General features: G+C 35.7%; 1 protein-coding gene across 6 annotated transcripts in view; it reads right to left on the bottom strand.

The window, feature by feature from the left end:
• The window catches only part of FAM172A (family with sequence similarity 172 member A), a 263,961-nt gene that overhangs the window by 183,859 nt on the left and 58,321 nt on the right, over window positions 1-21,781 (bottom strand). For all 6 annotated transcript variants that reach the window (XR_006932328.1, XR_006932329.1, NM_001006574.2 and 3 more), the window contains 2 exons: window positions 19,942-20,007; window positions 13,091-13,282 (listed from right to left, as the gene is read on the bottom strand). Coding sequence is in view for 4 of the 6 variants with exons in the window: in NM_001006574.2 (NP_001006574.1) it covers window positions 13,091-13,282; window positions 19,942-20,007 (258 nt within the window). In the remaining 2 variants the exon portion in view is untranslated. The remainder of the gene's footprint in view (window positions 1-13,090; window positions 13,283-19,941; window positions 20,008-21,781) is intronic.

Genomic DNA, 21,781 nt, shown 5'->3' with positions numbered 1-21,781 from the left:
TCATGCGTGATGTGGAAGGTGCATATTCCACATGAGTAGCTTCTGTATTTCATGGAAAAGCTTCACGTTATCAACATTCAGGAACTGATTCCAGAAGACTCAATCATATTACTCCCAACACAGGAGGAAGAGTTGGGATTCAAAACACAGGCTCAGTTACAGAGGGTCAACACAAATTCAGTCACCTGTGCACTGAAGCACCACACATGCTTTCTGCCTAGATTTTTCAAAGGATTTTTAGATTAAAGAGACCATTTCCTTATTATTGAAGCAGTATGTTCTTTTTAAAACAGCAGAGAATAAATGTGAAGACACAAACATTAAAATAAATGGTAATCATTAATACGGAATTATTTTCAAGGATTCTTATTCATGAGAAGCAAGCAACAGTGTAGGATTCCAGTATTAAACACTGATAATACACTTAATGGTGCTTATAAGATGATGTAAGTATATAAGTACATAAGCATATACAATTATAAGCACTGTTTAATATGCACTATAACCACTATTAAGTATAACTCAAACTGTCATTCACAGCTATAAGAGCAATTAAACTCAATCACTATTTCCCCTCTCCAAAAAAAAAAAAAAAAAAGAAAAAAAAAAGAAAAAAGCCCTGAAAAAAAAAAAAAAGAAACGAAGATTAAGTTGTTTTCCCTCATGTACCAGCAATTATTTACACCCAAGCTTCATTATCTGTTCTACCCACCAAAGCAATCTGAAGTCTTACTGCCTTTGGCATAATAGAGATTGAGGCTCCATGTAGCACACAGTATAACAGGTTAAGCTATCTGAGCCAATTTCCCCCTTTCCTAAGAGGATTAGAACTGCAATATGGTACAACAAATGGTTGTGAATAAGCAAGATGGTACACCTGGACCGCCCCAAAAATAATCACCAAGATGAATAGCTTCAAAATAATTTATTCTTTAAAAACTTCTGAGGTGAATGGAAACTAAATTCATAATCTCAGATTTCTTTTCTTTTTTTTTTCCCTTCTACTTCTACTTTTTTTTTTTTTTTTAAGAAAGAAAACCATTTAAGCTTTGACATGTTTAAAAATTCCTAGTATTTTCTAATTTTAAAAAATTTAATTAAGATATAAGGTTTCCACCGTTCCCTTTTTTTTTTCTTCCTCTCTCTGGAGAAATCACTGAAAATGGAGTGCTTCCATTAAACTGTTGTCAGTAGTTCCTAATGACATATTTCACCCTATTACATTCACTTTCACAGCTTATTTCTGTGTAGAAGCATTTATTTATTTATTTATTTATTTAAATAAACACATCCTATACAACTCAACTTTGTTCTAAAGGGAATACAGTGAGAATTGCCTGGGATGGGTGATAATAATAAAGCAACACCATTTATTAATTTTGTATAAGTTATCTGTCACCCTAGAGATTCCTTGGAGGGGAAGAACATGCCTGAATTTCACCACACAGTGCCACAGGCACAAAGTGAGAGAAACTAAACAAGCACATCCTGAAGGGAGAGAAAATGCCTGCAGCAGCAAATGACCTACTACGTACCTCACTCACACATTTTTTGATGTTATAATTTGTTAATTTCAGGAAAAAAAGGCAATTACCCACAGTTTCAGTTTGTTCTAGCAGAACTATTAAACTTTTTAAAGTTTTTGATCAAAAATGACATATATCGTTCAAAGATCTGTGTATTTTCAAAAGATTACCATCCCAAGTAAATTTGCATGACAAAGTCGTTGCCATATCCATTTCCTTATTACCTGAAGCAGCAATGCGCATTATTAGAAGAGTACTAAACTATTTAAGGATGAAGCGTATCAAATTTTTATTTGAATTCCTATGCATTAAAGTTAATATCTTCTAGCTCAATGCACAGTAAGCAAAAGATAATTATATTCAAATATGCATTTCATGGTATGAATAAGGAAGTATTCATCTCCCCACTGAATTGGTAAGTCTTTTAAGTAATGATTCATTTGAAAAATCAACAGGGTATTGGCAATTTAGTGTAATATTAAATACGTGCACATGCCATATCTGTACTGGCATACACACAATACTTTCCATGATATATATTATAGTAGTACAATTTAGATATAATATTAAGATGTTAGGTGGTATCTTAACCATACACATATCTAATAAATAAGTCAAAGAACGTTTTTTTTCCTTTACTAATTATTGAAATACTTTAAAATGTCTGTGCCTTGTGTATAGGATATAAAAATGTGCACGTAAACGGTAAAGTCCATACAAATTTCGCTATATAAGGTGATGTACTACAAAAGAACATTTTCACAACATTATTTTCATGCATACAAAGGCTGCTCAGAATAAACAGAGCAAAGGTATTGGCTACTGACCTTTTTCATTAGGCAAAATAAAACTAATGACTTAAGATTAATTTACCAGCTAGTGAACAATTAACAGCTCATTCCATTCTATATGACTGTAATTTTAATGTTAGGATTATGTCTGTTAAAATTACATTCCATGAAGACAGTTTCTGTGCATACCTATACTACTTAGCATGGTGCCACTCAGAAGTCTGTATTAAAACCTTCATTCCATTACCCAAAAAACACAATTGTAAGACAAGATAAGCACAGCTTATTATACACACAGAAAAAGAACAGTATAGTTTCCATCCTAAAATGAATCAGCCTGTGAAGAGCGTTGTGCCATCTGAAATGCTTTTCTACCAGATATCACTGCTTTACAGCAAATCAGCTGAAATAAAAATGTTACTCTTATTACTGCATTCAAATATAAATTACAAGGAAGCTATGGCACTTCCACGAACTCAAGTTCTCTGAATCAAATCAATAGTAGATTACATCTTTATTTTCTTCTGGACAGGATTCTAAGAAAGTGGCCCATATAGAGTAAAATTCCACCAGATGTAACTACTGTATTCCAAGTAGAATCATACCAAAATGCATTTATCCACCTCTCCTATAAATGCTATGCATGTTTTCAATCTAAAATAAACAGTCTATTGAAGATCCACACTACAACAGAGAGAGCCTCATCACAATTTCTGGGCAATTAAAGGTTGCAGTTCCTCAGTCATCTTCTCACAGACACAGCCTCAGACAAGAATGGCTACATTTTGCTGCGTAACCAATTGCTGAATAGAGAATAGTCAATACCTATTTCGTTAAAAAGTTTTGTTAAAACTCAGAATGCATAAAACACCTTACCAAATAAGCTTGTCTATTCAGGTGATGCAAATCTCATCTCTACACAGGCCATTAGAAAATTTAATGCTCTACTTCTGAAAAATGTTGATCACATATTCACTTAAGTCTTGTTCATTTATTGTCTAGATTGCTGTCAGTGGTTCTACTTTCCTTTAAGAAAAGTGAAAAGTGCAAACAAATTAATTATTAATGAAGGGTAAGACTCTTATTCTAAATCCATTCATTCATAATTTATCAGTAATTTGTACGGTATGCATACACTACTCGGAATATTGAAAGCACCATTTTTAACCAGGTCTTACATTTCAAAATAGCTGCTTTAACAAAAATCATGATATGAAAGAGTCAGAAAGATAATAAATTTCCCATAAAACTTAAAACTGTGAGAAGAATTTTGTTTCATAGTAAAACTTTCAATCTCTATAGGAATCAATAACCTTAAGCATAGATGTTCATTTATCTAAAACTTCCAGTATTGGAAAATAATTTGTAATTAATATTTTTGGTGCTTATTTAGTAAGGCTGAAAATTGCAGCTATTTTTGTTAGCTGAAATGACTGCAGAATAAGCATGTGGGTAGGAAAACTGAAAATACAGTGTTATATTTTATACAGCATTTTATCACTGTTCTTACAGTCATTAGACTGCACAGACAATAACACACTACAAGAATAACGTATTCACTTAAGCAGATGACACAATTTTTGAAGCAGACTGACTTTCTAATACAGTATGCATTTAAACAAAAGCTCATAGTTTAAAAAACAAAAGGGAGAGAAAATACAATAGAAATGCAAACCTGACCTATCTCTAATCTTTTCTTTACAAACCTAGGCTACTCAAGAATCCTCAACTAATTATTCCATTTTATTGATGGCATTTTTCCCAAGGGAAGTTATTTAAAAAGTTTAACCCCTGAGCAAGTCATGGCTTCTCCTGCCTTTGAAAGTGTCAAGTGCATTGATTATAACTGCAGGAAGTGTTACCTTCTACCCAGAGAATCTCACCCTGCACAATCTTAAACACTGTCTCTCTCCCAAAACGGCTTTGATTCAGCAATTCAGACCGTTTCAGCTGATATTAAAGGCAGAAGCACCACAGAAAAGGGATCAGCAGTTAAAACGAAATACAAAGAGGAAAAAAAAAAAACAGATCTTGGATATAGTATCACAAAGCTTGAGAGAAAAGCAGATTTGAAAAAGACATCAGAGTGACTAAAAAAAGAACAACATGACAGAAATTAAACAAGATTTTTACGTTCGCCTTCTATGCATTTAAACTCATCTCAACCCCTATTGAAATTCCGATCATACCCAAACCCCAAGGCTTTTGACATACTTTCAAAAATCCACACCCCCTCTTACTCTTTGCTAAGTCTCCAGAGTCACTCTTAGGTATCCAACAAGTTGAAGATAGCAGGAATAAAAAAAATATTGTAATATGCATATGATAAAAAGACCCTTTATGCTCACATTAAATTTTGTTTTTAAGATGATCATGATCTATTTTTTATATTCTTAACCCAATGTTTAGCTAGTGAAAAGAAAGCTTACAGGGTTTTAGGAAAAAAGCATCACCTTCTCAAGTCACATTTATCCAAATAGATTAACAGTCATTTTCTTGGGTCAGTAACAAACTATGAGTAAACTAACACAAGGTTCTACAGCAAGCTACTTAGCAGAATAAAAGAAAACAAAGCAATCCTGAAGTAGCTTTATCTTACCGAATGTATGGAGCACAGATAACAGTAAGAATGTAATATAAGCAATTATTATAACAACGGTAATGCATCTCTACACATGCATCTTATAAAGGCTGGACTAAATTCCAAAGGGTAACTGGATTTTCTGAACTGCAAGTGGGTTTTTTTCAAGTTCAGTCATGACAGGGCCAGAAGGTAATGATACATCTGCCATGATGCAACAAGCAGACCTGTCTTCTGTCAAGAGCTGAAATCATAAAGGAATAAGCTGTCGTTAGCAACCTCTCTCCAAACAGTAGAGCTGTCATCTCATTGTTTTTCTTTGCTGGCATGGGGGCTGGTGTGGGCTTATATACCCTGTCAGTTCAGTATTAGCCTGAGCTTTTAACCTCTTCTAGAATTTCTAACTTGATTAAACACCTATACACGTTATTACATAATATTCCATAGTATGTGATCAATTAATATTAATTCTGACTAGTTACGCAACTTGTCCTTCTGTCTGCTTGGTGATCAGTATTTCACACCAGTGCTTGACAGATTATCTGTTCCTTATAAAATGTTTAAAAAGGAATTACTGTTTTTTTCATTCCTATTTTTTTTTTCATAATGTATTTTATGCCATTTATACGTGATGATTTATTTTGTGCTGCATTGTATGTTGTGTTTATACCTCAGGAAATATCTCAAAAAATAATACATCTAACTACTTGTAACATTAATTTTCTTAGTATTATTCTCAAAAAAGTGTAAGATGTAAAGAAGTTTTCTCTGTGTAGAGGTTCTTTACAGGCAATGTTATTTTGAAGGCCTACCAAAATGAATATAAACAAATATATGTAGTACATTCAGATAAATAGTATTTGAAAGAAAATAATATACCACATTCCTGTCCATTCTATTGAAATTTTATGTCCAGTAACATACTAAAATTCCAAAATAAGATGATTACTACGACACTATGACTGTAACTACCCTTAATATATGCATGCAGTAAAACTAACATAAATATTACTATTCTACATAAAAACTGCGAATGCAAAGAAATGCCAACTGTTTTATTTCCAGAGTCACTTGTTCACCTCACTGAAATATCCTAAGTACCTGTATTCTATGATTAAACACAAGATATGGAAGTTTTTCAGCAAGAATTCTTGATACTGCAGTTTAAACAATGCATTTTTTTTTCTTTTTTTACAATAATGTTTAAATACCAGATCTGTCTCATTTTTACAAAATGATAAGACCTGAATGTGTTACCATACCAGCTACTAACCAATATGGTGAATAAAAGTTATGATGGGTAAATTTACTACTACTTTGCTACACCTGATAATTTTTTTGTTCCTTTCAATGCACTTACAGAATTATTGACATCTTACTGAAAAATAAGGAAGTGATAACTCTCATTAATTCTCATTAAATATTACCACCAACTTGTGTATAAATTAATGATACTAATCTGACTGAATAGAACCAACAGCATTCTTGCAACAGAAGTTGTAGAGGCAATGCTTTAAGAATAGGACAAACACAAGGAAAAACAAGATGAAAATCATGTTATATTACATTCTAAGGAAAGATTTCTGCAGATGTTGCCCATCTCAAGCCAGTCCTGTTTTCAGTTGTTCATGGAAACTCTGATATCTGGATTCTGCCACATTTCTTTTAAAAAATCATCCAGCCTCTTTGAAAAGGCTATTTTTCGCGTGCTATTACCCTTATATTAAGCATTAATTTTCCTGTAAGTAATCCTAACAATATCTAAGCAATCCCATAGAGGGATGGAATTTGAAGCCAGGCAACAATTCTTGCTTGTTTCAAAAAATACACTAAAAATTGAATAGCTGACAGTTGCTGTGGCTGAATTTTATTAGCATCTTTGGGACCACAGCTTTCCTAGGTAACAAACACTCTGGATTTCCAAAGGCAGAACGCATCCATCAGGTTTTTTTGCACTCCTGTAAGAAGTACAGTAAGTTGGTCTCCACTTTATTCCCTAGAGAAAATGTACCAAAGATAAGAGGACTCCAAAATTCTTCCCAGTGTCCAAGGTGAGCTGAGCTGCTGTTTCCCCCAGGAGCAAACTGCCACTTTAAGTAGTTCAAATGCAGCTTCTCCTTGCTTTACACCCAGCAGACTTCAAAGCACAGAATCTGCTTCTCTGGTCACTATGGGTGGAACTCTATTGCATAAAGCAGTAGCTGCCTTTGGCATCCCTTCTTGCTTGTTCCCACGTATCACTTTACAGTGTATCACTGGTGTCATTTGTACATCTCCCATCTGAATGTTTTGATTACCATCCATGTTGTTACCACTTGGCAATGAACCAGACAATCTAACCTCCAGAAGTGCCCAGTGACTGACAGATTACGGGAGACCTTGAGCTACCTACATGGAATCACAAGCATAAAATGTTAATTTTTGACACCCCAAGTAAATTCCCTAATCAGTGAATTAAATAATTTAGCTCTGCCTCTCACTGTCTCTTCTTGGTGCTGCTTCAGTCACTGTATAAACATCTAAATAAAAAGCGACAGGGAAAAGACTGATTCTATGAGACACTGAATCAGATATTTACTCAAAATGTAGAAGAGACAGGTTGAAATTCCTCCTTTGATTTACATCTGTTTATTTGTAAAAACTGAATAACTTCAGTATTGTATTATAATTAAAAGTGGAATAGTCCCTGATTCCCAGAGGAGAGATTTGAACTTCAGTCTGTCACGTCAGAAGACTGCTTCTATCAAAAATCTGTATTTCTCATTGCAAAAAGTTGCAGTAGAGAAGCCCTGTTTTAACAAAACATCAAAATTGTGCAATATTTGTTTAGCACTATATCTATAGGAAATTACCACCTTTTATTACCACCTTTTAGTTCATACTATCTTTCTAATATGCACGTTAGAACTATTACTCATTCTTGTTTGCTGTCTTACTGCCTTATATTTGCCTTTTACTTGTTACACTTCCAAAGTGTATCTGATCCTACCCCAATTTAATGTATTCAATTGTCTCTAACATTCTGTACATTTTTCTCTCCCTTCCTTTTCCTACAGAGCATTCTCTATCCCATCACTTGTTTCTTCTCTTTTTCACTCTTTTACACTATGAAAGAAAATCTCTTTTTACACTATGAGAGTTGATTTTCTAATTTCATACATTACCTCCTTTTTATACAAAACCTTGTAAACTACTTCCAACACCTATTACATACAGGACTGAATCTACACAATACAGTTTGATATAAAAGATGGAAGAAGTGCTACCTATAGGAACCACTAAGATGAAAAGAAAGATTTCCAGCTACTGGAATTCCCATTAGGATATTTCTTCTTGGATCTTTTCTTTCCAGTATGTATCAGCCCCAAGCCACTAGAAGCCTGATAAATTTTAAGCCTTTCCATCTCTCCCTGATTTCATATACACTTTATGATAGGCTGTTTTTTTTCGTTCTTCTTGAGAGTGTTGTGCCAGAAAGAAATAGTTTCTTTTACTTTTTTCCCTTCATTTAACTTCCTGGATATGAGAGCTAAATCCACTGTATACTGATATCTCCACCTTTTACATGCCTGTTTTCAGTTTTTCCAAGAAATAAACAGAAAGTTGCTTGTGGTAGTTCCATCACTGTCTGAAGAGAAAATCAGCAAAGAAAAATATATGGTTTTGACCCATGACTTTTGTTTTGTTTTTATTTTAAGGGAAGTAGAGGTGTTGCGAATGTATGCCGTAAGTTACAGATTCACAGAATTGTAGGGGTTAGCAGGGACCACTGGAGATCATCTAATCCAACCCCCCGCTAAAGCAGATTCCCTACAGTAGGATACACAGAAAAACATCTAGGCAGGTTTTGAATATCTCCAGAGGAGACTCCACAACCTCCGTAGGCAGCTTGTTCCAGTGCTCTATCACCCACAGGGAAAGGAAGTTTTTTCTCACATTCTGATGGAACTTTCTGTGCTCTAGTTTGTGTCTGTTGCCCCTTGTTCTAACACAGGCCACCACTGAAAAGAGCTCAGCCCCATCCTCTTGACTCCCATCCACTAGATATTTATGAGCACTGATAAGATCCTCCCTCACTCTTCTGCACGCTGCACAGTGCCATGTCTTTAATTCTTTCTTCAAAAAGGAGAATACTCTGTGACATCATATGAAACTATAAAAGCAGGGGAGTGGCTGAGTGGAGGGGGTCGCTACTCAGGGACTGGCTGGGTGTTAGGTGGTATGCGGAGGTGAGAAACTGCACTGTGAATCACTTTTTTGTACATATATATTTTTATTAATATTATTTTCCATCTTTTTCTGTCCTATTAAAATTGCCTTTATCTCAGCCCATGAGTTTCACCTTTTTCTGATTCTCCCCCCATCCCCCATGAGAGAATGAGCAAGTGGCTGTGCGGTGCTGAGCTGCCTGCTGGGTTGAACCATTTTTAGCACAACCACAGAATATCCCAAGTTAGAAGAGACACATAAGGATCATTGAGTCCATCTCACACCTATATGCAGCACCACCCAAAATCCAAATTCTGTGTCTGGGAGCAGTGCCCAGACACTCCTTGACCTTCAGCACCGGGGCCGTGCCCACAGCCCTGTGCAGCCCATTCCATGACCACCACCCTCTGGTGCAGACCCCTTTCCTGACCCCCAGCTGCCCCTCCCCTGACACAGCTCCATGCCGTTCCCTCGGGCCCTGTTGCTGCCACACAGAGCAGAGCTCAGCTCTGCCCTCCGCTCCCTGTGAGGAGCTGCAGCCGCCATGAGGCCTCCCCTCAGCTCCTCTGCTCTGCGCTGAGTACACCCAGGGGCTGCAGCTGCTCCTCATACAACTTGCCATTCAGACCCTTCACCTGTTGTAGTAGGTGTCTTGCGGGGGCATGGGATGTACGGGACAGGCCTCTCCCTGAGCACAGAGAGACAGTGCTATCGTGCTGACCTTGATGCAGAGAAAACAGGAGAAAAAGAAGGATGAAAAAAAGAATGTGGAAACGGCCAAATAAGGCACAATGTTATCTGGTATGAACCAATCAGAGTGGGACATGACAGCACGGTTTTGTAGGTAAAAATGTATATAAGCTGTGTTTAGTAGTGAATAAACGCCATTTGCTGATCATCATATTAGTGTCACCGCAGTGAATGGCCAAGCTGTGTCCCTCGGAGGAGGACAAACGGTAACCACTGCAACATTCACCATCTTCGTAGCATTCCTGGATGCTTTCTAGTAGTTTTATGTCTTTCAAATACTGTGGTGCTCAAAACAGCAAATGAACATTTGCGAATGAGAACCTAGTTGCCAGCAAATGTTTTAAGCTACATGCACGTGTTTCACACTCACCACAGATCAGGGGAATTTTCAAATCCTAGATACGATTATACACTTCAAATTCACAGTTTATTATATATATAAAAAAATCCATGTTCTCTCATCAGCACTGTAATCTTATGCTTTGATAAGGTCTACTGGTTTCACTCAAAATGACACCTCTTCTAAGAAGAAACACTAGAATATCAAGGAATATAATTCCTTCTTTCAAACTGGCAACACTGTATGAGGAGCTATCACAATTTTCATTCAGCCCATTTACTATCTAGGTCAGTTATTTTCATTTCATACGTGATAGAAATGCCTAAATCAACTAGATGATTGAATATCAGAAAATCCAGAAAAGGATACAATTTTTATTAACTAAAATTGGAGCCCTTATACTCATTCTACCATAACTTTCTGCACTCGGGAAAGTAATTTATATAATCTGTACAAGAGGTAGATATGTACAAGAGGTAGATATGATATCACTTTGTAATGATCTGTCTCCTTTTTTTTTCTTTTAGTTGTAATATAATGACTCCAAGTACCTCCAGCAGGGTTTGACTTTTATTGATACTGCCTTATGTAACCAGACAGACTTTCAATTCACACTACAGTGATTACAAGATACCAATAATATCAGTGTGCTTAAAATAATACAACTTGATATGCTTTGTAGCTGATTTTACATAATAAAAATCACTGCAGATGGTATGTGCTCTACACAGTTAGTATACTTGCCACAATTTTATGATGGACAAAAGGGCAAAGTGGCTGTTACAACAGTTGGAATTATTCAACGAAAGTACACTACAAATTAAAAAAACCGAACAAGTTAAGGAAGGAAATCTAAAGATAAAACCATCAAGACTGATGTCCTGATGTGATCAAGTGGTTACACTGTTGAAGATATTTTGTTATGAAACTACTTTTGTTCCTTTGCTGTGATTTTTAAGGAAGCTCAAAATGCAGAAAAACAAAGTCTGTTTTTAAGATTATAAGCTTGAGGGAACAGAGGTCTTCCCTCTATTCCATTGGCACAATCACTGCATTAAGCTAATAACAAAACAGGACAAAGAAGCTAGAATTCTCCTTTCCTAGAAATATTCTTCAAGATTTTCCATTAATTTAGGGATATTATCCCTAAATGCTCAACATCTGATATTAGCCACAACAGCATCATCTTTAGGGAAAAAAAAAAAAAAGTGTAGGCATGTAAGCACCATTATTAAAACTTATGCAACTACAGCACTCCAGCATTCTTATAAAAAGTTCTGGAACTCGCACGTTGGAAATTAATCTCCTACACCTGACCTACCATAAAATTGTATAATATTTCAGAAGCTTTTATGTGTTTTTGCATTTGCCTTTTTAAAATGTTTTATGTAAAAGGAAGGCAAATATGGTATGTAATCTATCTTCAGCTCTCTGTGTCCCGAAGGCCAGCTATAGCTGGGGCTACATCAAAAGAGGGGTGGCCAGCAGGGAGAGGGAGGGAGGTGACTGTCCTCCTCTATTCTGCCCTTGTGAGGCCTGTCTGCAGTACTGGGGCCACCAACACAAGAAAAAACATGGACTTATTTGAGGAGATCCAAAAGAAGGCCACAGAGATGATCAGAGGGCTGGAGCACCTTTCATAGGAAGAAAGGTTGAAGGAGCTGGGCTTGTTCAGTCGAGAAAAGAGAAAGTTCTGGAGAAATCTCATTGCAGCCCTCCGGTACTTAAATGGAGTCTATAAACAAGAGAAAGACCAACTTTTTACATGGACAGATAAGGATAGGACAATGGGGCAGTTTTAAACTAAGAGTGGAAATTTATATTAGGTATGAGGAAGAAATTCTTTGCTGAGAGGTTGGTGACCTGGAAGAAGTTGCCCAGAGAAGTCGTAGGTGTCCCATCCCTGGAAACGCTCAAGACCAGGTTGAATGGGGTCCTGGGCAGCCTGAGCTGGTGGTGGTAGCCCTGCGCACTGTAGAGTGTTGGAATTAGATGATTTCTAGGGTCCCTTCCAACCCAAGCCATACTATGATTCCATAAACTGCAAAAGTTTTAGCTTCACATAGCAAAATGTGCAACTATCACAATGAAAATGCTGATATTAAGGGTAAAATATCTTGACAAATATAATAGAAATAGCTAATTTTGAATAGACTTTTTGAATGTAGTACAGTTTGTATTACTGTACTACTTGAATGTAGTACAGAATGTAGTTTTAGTACAGTAAGTTTCACTAAAGCAGCAAGAGGCAAGAGATGCATTATACTTCAGTGTTCGATGTTAAAAATATTGTACAAGTTGTGCATTTTCTCTCATATACATACAAGTCCACAACAGAATAGTGTCCATAAAATGTAAATGCTTTTAACTGTCAACTATTGATAGGTGAAACACAATGAATCAGTATTCAGTGCAAAACTGAAAAAGACTGTGCCTCTAATAAATTCAGTATAAGTCTAGCAAAAACCCCTGCTGTTATCATGAAAGCTAATGTTAGCATGAGATTACAACAGACGTTGAGTGAGAATACGTACAAATTTAATGAAATGTAAAAGAAAACACTTCAAATCATAACAAATTTCTGTAGTGTCTTGTATTGCATCTCACTGCCTGTTAAGGGCTCTTGTCACATTAGCTACCATATTACCCTACATGGCAGTGCTGCCACAAAATGATATAAAGCTAAAAAAAAATTGTTGCTGTAAGAGAAAAACTAAGATCTATTCGACAAAAATTCTTAAAATATCAAGTATTTGCAACACAAATAAGATGATCATAAAGGAAATAAAGGAAAATACAGATTAAAAATACTACATTTCAGATTCATAGTTCTTCTTACATTAGTACACATGCCTATACACACAGAACTGTACATATATACACTTCCACTTACCTCAGTAGCTTTCTTTATATATGGTATCTGTGTGCCACTGTCCAGATCTTCATTAATGATAAGTCTCCTAGCCCACTGACCTGCTCTGACAACGCCATTACCGTGAATTAGGACCAACAGTTTGTCAGGATTTGTTAACGCATCTTCACTCATAAAGATAAAGCTTTTTGGTTCATTCTCAGTAGCATCAACCTGCAATTACAGCCAATACAGACTTTTATGCACAAATAAAAATTTTAGATGAACATCTGTAGTTACAAAGTTAGCCCCCAGAACTGGTATCAAAACCTGTACCTTCTTTTTGCTATTCGTAAAGATATTTTATGGACTAATGTGAACCCAGCGCTAAATAAAAACAAAGCAAAAGCTAATATCCGTGCAACATAATTTTTAACCTTAAAAATGCTTTAGAATGGTTAAACATAGATGATTTAAACTGAATTACAGAAACAAAAAGGTGGATGGGCATGGTCAAGAAGTATGCTATATCTTTAAAACTGAAGTTGTTTACAATAATTTACTGGCAGAAGAGAGTGCATAAAAGAACAATCTTTGGAAAAAAAGACAAAAATCAAGTAATTTGTCACCTCTTATATGTTTGAAGCAAAAATAAAAGTCTCATATGGTAAAAAGAAAGTATCCCAGAGTTCCATCTCAGTCACCTCACCATAAATACCCAATAAACTACGTATAAGCCAGTATTGCAAATTTGCCTATTCTAAGTTTAATAGGATAGCTCTAATAAAATACAGAAATCCAGTCCAGATATAAAGTGGTGTCAGTAGGATTCCAGCAGCGGGATTTAGACACTACTACAGGAACAAGCAACTTCAATATTCAGTAAATCAACTTTTGTTCTTAGTGTAGACGGTGTGCTTTTTCGTCTATACAAAGAAAAGTTCTACAAAACACGCCTATACTTGGCTTTGTAAGCCTTGCTCAAGGCAGAAGAGCAATGTCTGTGGTCATTCATTCTTCCTTTTCTCCTATTTGAATACAATGGAAAGGAGGTGTAGATCAGGATCCCTATACCCTTTTGTATTCTACTGCACAAACTACACAAACTACACAAACTAACTATGGTTGCTAGGAATATCCTTGGGTTGCCTTAAACTCTGAAGTAGTGATGGAAATCAGGTCAGGATACGAGCCTTATACTGAGAAAGGGGAAGTGGCTGCTTGGAATATTTGAGTTTTTCTCTCATACTTGGATACGCTATTCACCATCCCTCAGGAAAAATCAATTCTGCATGAATCTCCAGACTTTTTAAATGTAAGCCTTGACTATTTTTACTTTTTTTTCATGAAGTCAATGAGGCTACTTGAACAAAATGGATCCCTAACTGGAAGAACATTCAGCATCTGCCATAGGGCTGAAGACCTTATGCTCTCTTCCAGAATAACAAAACATTTAATGTATCTTGGCTTTCATTCTTTACAAAAGGAAATGTACTCATCTTCTCCCACACTTCGCAGAAAAACAGAAAATGTAATAATAAAAAAAAGTCAATTGAAAATAGTTTATGAGTATAACTGTATTGCACACTGGGGATGCAGTCCTGTCACACAGCCACTTCTGAGGTACCAGTACAAATATCTTAAAACTGAACATGGAAGACATAAACAGGCAGATAATAACAAGTTTCAAATAGTACTTGATATTATGTAGTTGACTTTTGCACACAAACTGAATATGTACAATAATATAATTAGGAGAAAACTTTGTATTTCAGCAAGCTATAGCCTAGTTGTATGTTTCAGCATTTAGAAAACTAAATTTCTGTTCAGCAATTAGGAAATATCAGCACCTAATAATTACGTGTTCTAGAAGACACGCTTCTACTTCATACTTTTGCAATTATGCTAACCTAAAAAAATCAAAAATATCTATTAAGCTATTAAAAAAAAAAAACCCGTATGCTCCTTTCTTCAACTGCATTACCACTGGAAACTTTACCTCAAGATAATTTCTCTTCCAACAGTAACAATTTGTTAAATCCAGCTTCCACTAAAGAATGCCCATAAAGGTCACTCTTGTGCACAACCCCATTTTATTGGCAAATCAATGCAGAATGCCACTTAGTGCTAGACAAACTGAGCACATTTAAAACAATTTATTATTATCAGCTTCTTTCTCTTCTGGAGCTATTCACACACACTTATTTCTGATCCTTTGTTTAAAGACAAATTGAGTAAGTTCAGTGAAATGCTCAGCTTCAATTAGTCTAATTTTACAACTTGATTCAACATTATTATTCACATGCAATAACAGTCTTCTAAAGATTTGTAGCTAGGAATGTCAAACAAATCCATATTTTGCTGATAATTTAGAACTTAAAATTACTGTTAAATTTTTACTTTTCTCAGATTTATTTTTCTAATGCAAAATTACATCTTAAGTTTTATGAACATCTACAGTTACGATGAATTCCCTGAGGAGTTATTCATTTTTGCTAATTTTTGCAATTTTCAAACAGTGAGATTTTTCTATGAACTCAATCATAGAATCATAAAATCACAGAATGGCCTGAGTTGAAAAGGACCACAGTGATCATCGAGTTTCAACTCCCCTGCTATGTGCACGGCTGCCAACCACTAGACCAGGCTGCCCAGAGCCACATCCAGCCTGGCCTTGAATGCCTCCAGGGATGGAGCATCCACAACCTCCTTGAGCAACCTGTTCCAGTGTGTCACCACTCTCTGTGTGAAAAACTTCCTCCTAATGTCTAACCTAAACCTCCCCTGTCCCAGTTTTAAACCATTTTCCCTTGTCCTGTCACTATCCACCCTTGTTAACAGCTGTTCCCCTTACTGTTTGCTCCCTTCAAGTATTCAATCTCAGATAAGCTATCACATGATGTATTAGTGTCAGTGCATAGAATATTTCAATAGCAGAATAGTTATTATTTTGCATAGTTGCTACCAGTACTCAGGGTAACAATAAAATATACTACAAATCTAATCTTATTCTGACATTCATCCTAAGACATTGATGTTATGACTTGATTTTCAGTTCTTAGTCATTAGCAAACTAAGATCTAGAGGTCTTTAATTCTGCCCATTGGACATTCTTTTGGGTAAGATTCCTAAAGTTTAAAGTTCTAAAGGGAAAGAAAAGCCCGATGCTTTTCTTATGTTAGTTAAGAAATACATTAAAAATCATAAGCTGAACAAGTGTACAAACAGGTGAAACAGGTGTACCTTGAGAGTGGAGGAAATTACACGGAAAATAAATGTAACAAAAGACTCTACAGACTGAGAATCATGAGTAGCTGGTGGAGGAAGAAAACTGCTCATTTGTGTTGCAAGATAAGAAAATCCCCTGTTATGTAGTTCTACATAAAATACGCTTACATTATTATCTTCACTTACATTACCATCTTCATGAAATTGCATGTCCAGATTTATAATTTTTCAATCATACTGTACAAATGAAAACTGCTGATCAATACAATGAGCAGCTAGTTAGCATTTGGTGATTACCAGAAATAAATGAACACACCTGAAACTGGTGGAATTTTTACAGTCAAGCACTATCTGGACTGGGGGAACAAAACAGCTAAAAGGAATAAGCAGTGGAGATAAGAGATAGTTGTTTCTCAGAGAAAAATAACTCTTGACTTTCTAGTAGATCAAGAGTACTACTGAATGAAGTTTTATCTATTGAAGTGAAAGAGCAAAGCATTGATAAGTTAGAAGACTCTGCAAAGTGAGACCTTTCAGTACTATTGTCAATAAAACATGTTAGTAATTATTTAAACTTCCATCTCAGACATTCCCAGAAGCTGTTAAAGATGTATTTAATTCAGAAGCACCCTCTATTTGTCCTCAACAGCTAAAGAAGAGCAAAGATCAATCACTTACTATGCCATTTAAACCAGAGAAATACAAAAGCTTCATCTGGATTAAAAAAAAAAAGAAGAAAAAGAAAGGAAGAAAAGAAAAAAAAAATCAGTCTTCTTTGTATTAATAATACAACCTTCAATGGAGCACAAAATGAGAAATTTTAAAGAAATAATTGAACTGTTTCTCCGTGAATATGAATCTCTTCATTTAAATTTTCAAGTCCAGGAAGAGATATTGAACATGAAGAAAACTACAGTGTTCTACAGAAACAGTAACACAAAATACATCTAAGCTTCTCTGGATGAAAAAAGGTTTGGATTTATATTTGGCATAGATGTTAGTGAAATAAAATGACAGGCAATTTTTCCAGATACCCAAACTGTTTTTTTTTTTTTTTTTAAATATGAAAGGAAATTTACAAATAATTGTTTCCAAAACTGAAGATGCCACCTGAGAAAGTAAAATAAAGACAGCAGAGTTGGACTTCATTCAGAAGGTGGAAATTAAGGAAGATAGGAGAAAGTGAAATGCTGTCAATGAAGCGTAGAATTTCAGTACACTTCAGTACTTTGGATGGAAAAGCACTCCAGTTCACACAGTCCTGAAACACATTTAATGTACTGAAATGTCATTACACTATCAACTTCATTATGAGCTCAAAGAAGAATAAAAGACACTACACCAACTTACTGATCTTCTGTGACAAAGTTCAGGAATAATATTTCCATATTTATCTCTGAAATTTTTAGAAAAGGACCAGAATGGCCACACTAATCAGACTAGAGGTCCCAGTATCCTTTTTCGGATAACTTGCAGGTTGTTTAGTGAAACAGTATGAGAACAAAATCTTTACAGACTCTCCCATTTTTGGCAGCCAGCAAGTTTTGAGCTTCCTGGGACATGCTTTATAACTGGACAAGTGACTACAAGAATTCACTGTAACTGTCACACCTCAATACTATCAAATGGTTTTTTTTGAATGCATTTGTACCTTTCTCCTTAACAGTATTCTGCATCAATGAGTTCCACAATATAATTGGGATCTATATGAAAAAGTACTTCCTCTCTTTCAGTAGAGATCTCCTGCCTGATAATTTAAACTTGATGCCCCTTCACTTCTCTATTATGAAAAAAAGCAAAAAAACATTCCCTATTCATCTTCTCTACACCTTTCATGATTTTATAGATTTGTCATATTCCTTCTATTTTCCAAGCTATCTAATCTTTCTTTGTCTGAAAAGCATTTCATGCCTGTGATCATCCTTGCAACCCTCCTCTGTATTTTTTTTTTTTAAATTCTACGTATCTTTTTTAATACTGTGTCCAGGTTCCATGCAGTGTTCAAGATGGGGTACCACATAATGAGTGGAATGACTATGTTTTTCTGTTTTGTTCTCAGCACTTCATAATTCCTAACATCCTATTTACTTCGAGGGTTTTTGACTGCCATTGAGCACTAACTGATGTTCTCAGAGAGCTATTCACAATCACTGCAAGATCTTTCCTGAGTAGTAATAGCTCATTTAGAGGCCACCAGTGTGTTTACAGAGTTCTTTTCCCCACAATTTCACACTTACCAGAATTGAATCTCATGTCATTTCATTATCTAATCATCCAGTACCATTAAATAATACTCAAACTCATCCAATCCAGCTTTAGATTTAAGTATTCATGATTTTAGAAAAATCAGCTACTTTACTTGTGTTCTGTTAATTCCTTCTTTCTTTTCATTTATCAGTATGTCAGTGTAGGTAATAACATCACATTGGTTACAACTACTTTTATCTGTAAAGTACAAATATCTTTTTTTTTTTTTTTTTTCCTTTTAGCCAATGATTAACTCATAAGGGAACTCCTGCCTCATGTGTGTCACATCCTGCTAGTAAGAGGTGGGAAGGTGTGACCAAGCATACCACAGAAAGTCAAGACGTGTTTTCTTTAAAAGCATTTTGTAATCTTGTTGGCAGCTTGCTGGAAATCCATGTACTCTTTTATCGACAAGGTTTTTTTTTTCATGTGATCTCCAAGGCCTTTGATGAATTCTAGCAGGTCTTTTAGAACGAAAATGGTGCTGACTTTTATCCTAAAATATTATTTTTTCCTTATACGCAGCTCTAGGAATCTCTCCTGGAGCCCTTTCAAAGACCATCAAATTCACCCTTTTCCATGCCTCTCTTGAGAGAAGCTGATTTAAGTAGTAAGTTACATACTAGCTGTGTGCAGCTTCATATTTGATTTCCTACAGAACCCTAGGCTTAAAAACCGTCTCATCTAGGAAGATCATTACTGTACAGTAAATCGATTTGTTCTAAGATATCTGCCACTGATATGCCAATTTGAGACAGTTCCTCAGAAGTACATCCTGTTTCCAAAAACAAAACAAAACAATCAAACAAACAAACAAAAACAACAAACAAACAAAACCCAACGACAACAGCAAACAAACAAACAAACAAACAAAAAAACGCCTAGTGTGGAAGTTTCTGGACAAATTGTAATGGGAAAAATCATTTTTGTTTTTCGCATTCGAGCTGATGATTCAATATGCATGCAGCTCATCTATCAAATTCATGAATTGTGTTATTAATAGTCATTACAACTGCAACAAGCTCCTCAAATTTTTTAACAAAAGACATGGAGTAGTTTTACTGAGACTCCACTTTGAGGTTATTTGTCTGCTGGAGGCACCTGTCTTTAGTTCTGGAAATCCATCCATAAAATATTCACAAACAACATTTCAATAAACGTACTGGTCCTCTACCAAAATTAAGACATTTTGAATAATCGGGTGTCCGGCAAGGTGAGGAAGGCTCAGCTGGAAAAATCAAGCACATTAACAGCCAGTCAAAACCGTTTCTCCAGATGTGTACACATGCTGCATGTGAAATCAGTGCTCTGAGACCACAATTTGCACAAAGCCCCTGTCTTTATCTGAAAACTGAATCACAGTCTCTACATTTCACAGATACAAGTGAAAAAGATCTTTGAAAAATATTTATACTTACAGGGAGAGTTACTTTTTTCAAGTGGCATTCCTTTTCCAGTAGTCCATAAACATGTTTAGTAATAATCTAAAGGAAAAAATAGCCCAAAAGAAAAAGCAAACAAAAGTTAAATTACCGACAGTAATTACATACACAGGCAGATAACCTGAAGGCTAGTTGGTTAAACTTCTGAGAACTCGCACATGTTTTGCCACATATCTGAATTCTTTACTGTACAACTAATTATAGAACATAGAGCTTTATACAAAAGGGTCCTCTCTGGCTCTCAGCAAAGACTGCTTGCCAGTACAAAGAAATTGTAACTGTACCTGTGAATCCATCACCTGCTGCTGTGTGAATAATTATGTGCCTGAAAACTAAGGATTATAACCAATTAATATATACTCAGGGGTACAAGAAAGGATCTCTTTTGCAAAGAAATACTTTAAAAGCATTTTTTCCTTAAGCAGGACTCCTGAAACCCTCTCCCCTGCAGGTTCACTTCATGAGCTACATGGAGAGCAGATCTTTAGTCACCCTCAGCACAAGTTGCCTTGCCATTTCTATTCATTGAACTGGGGAGGGATGGGTCAAAGGTGTTCCAAATAGAAAAAATACCCTGACTGATTTCCCAGTATGGGGGAGTTTAAGTCTCTTGTCTCCATGCAGAAATAAAATTGAAATTTTAGACTTGAAACAAAAGGAATTATTTCAAAGAGCATCAACAACAACAACAAAAGAAACAAAGCCAAGTCACAACCAAAGAGTCGCTGCCTCAAACTTAACCAAACTGTTCAGACTTCAAAAGTTTACCTCCTATCTAGGGACATTTTTTTCATCCTTATATACTGTATTAAAATGGAGATGCAGGTGGAAAAACTTTTAAACTATTATTAATTTGCAAATTAAGTTGAGGAACAAACTGAAATGCTTTGTCCATGTGGGGCTGTAAAAATGGTTCAGAAGTAACTGCCTGGATTTCACTGGCTGCTGAAGCTTAAAAAAAAAAGGGGGGCACAAATTAAAGAGGAAAAAAACCTGCTCATTAAGGGCTTCAAATGGTGCTTGCCTTCATTTTAAAGCTTGGGGAACTATGTAAATTCCAGACAGGACAAGATCTAAGACTGGAATTATTAATCTAAGAATATCTGGATACAAACCCACCTGGTATTCTTTAGTCCAACTGCTCAAGGCCACAATTACTACCATCTGAACCCATAGCATATTAAGCCACAACAGAAATGCTGCTGTAACAAAAGCTCTCAAGTGATGGCATCTTAACAACACACAGTGAACTGAGCAAGTAGGAGCCAGGGTATCATAAACTTCAATTTTAATTTTCCAAATGCAGAATTACCAAATAAAGTTTCAATGAAGTCCAACAGTTTTCATTATGTACATGTGAGCAAACATAATATGCAGACATTTGGAACATATCTGAACAAATTAGAGGTACCGATGAAAGCTAATTAAAAAAGTTGTACCTGTCCCCTGCCTTCCCTAATCCTCCACTACACAAAAAACTAAATCTTTATTAGGATTCTGTGAATTCATTCCTACTCTGCTCAAATATGTATATTGATAGAATTACATTAAAAAAAACTTTATGGTTTTTAAAGAAAATCAGTCTTACTAGACATTACTATCTACACAGAAACTGCATTTGGGGGAGGAATTTAGCTGTGAGCGATGAGTTGATTTAAGACATGTTTATCCCCAAAGCAGTATGTTAGGAACATGCATACAGTGTAATTTTACCTTCAGGGCCAAACTTTTTATGGTTCACCGAAATCAACTTCAGTGTAATGCCAGCAAGTAAAGCAGTTAAGTTCCTGCAGTCTCAGATACTGATGCTGTACAG

This window comes from Gallus gallus, chromosome Z (assembly GCF_016699485.2).
Source record: "Gallus gallus isolate bGalGal1 chromosome Z, bGalGal1.mat.broiler.GRCg7b, whole genome shotgun sequence".
Lineage (NCBI taxonomy): Eukaryota > Metazoa > Chordata > Aves > Galliformes > Phasianidae > Gallus > Gallus gallus.
This window is presented reverse-complemented; position numbering and strand designations above follow the sequence as displayed.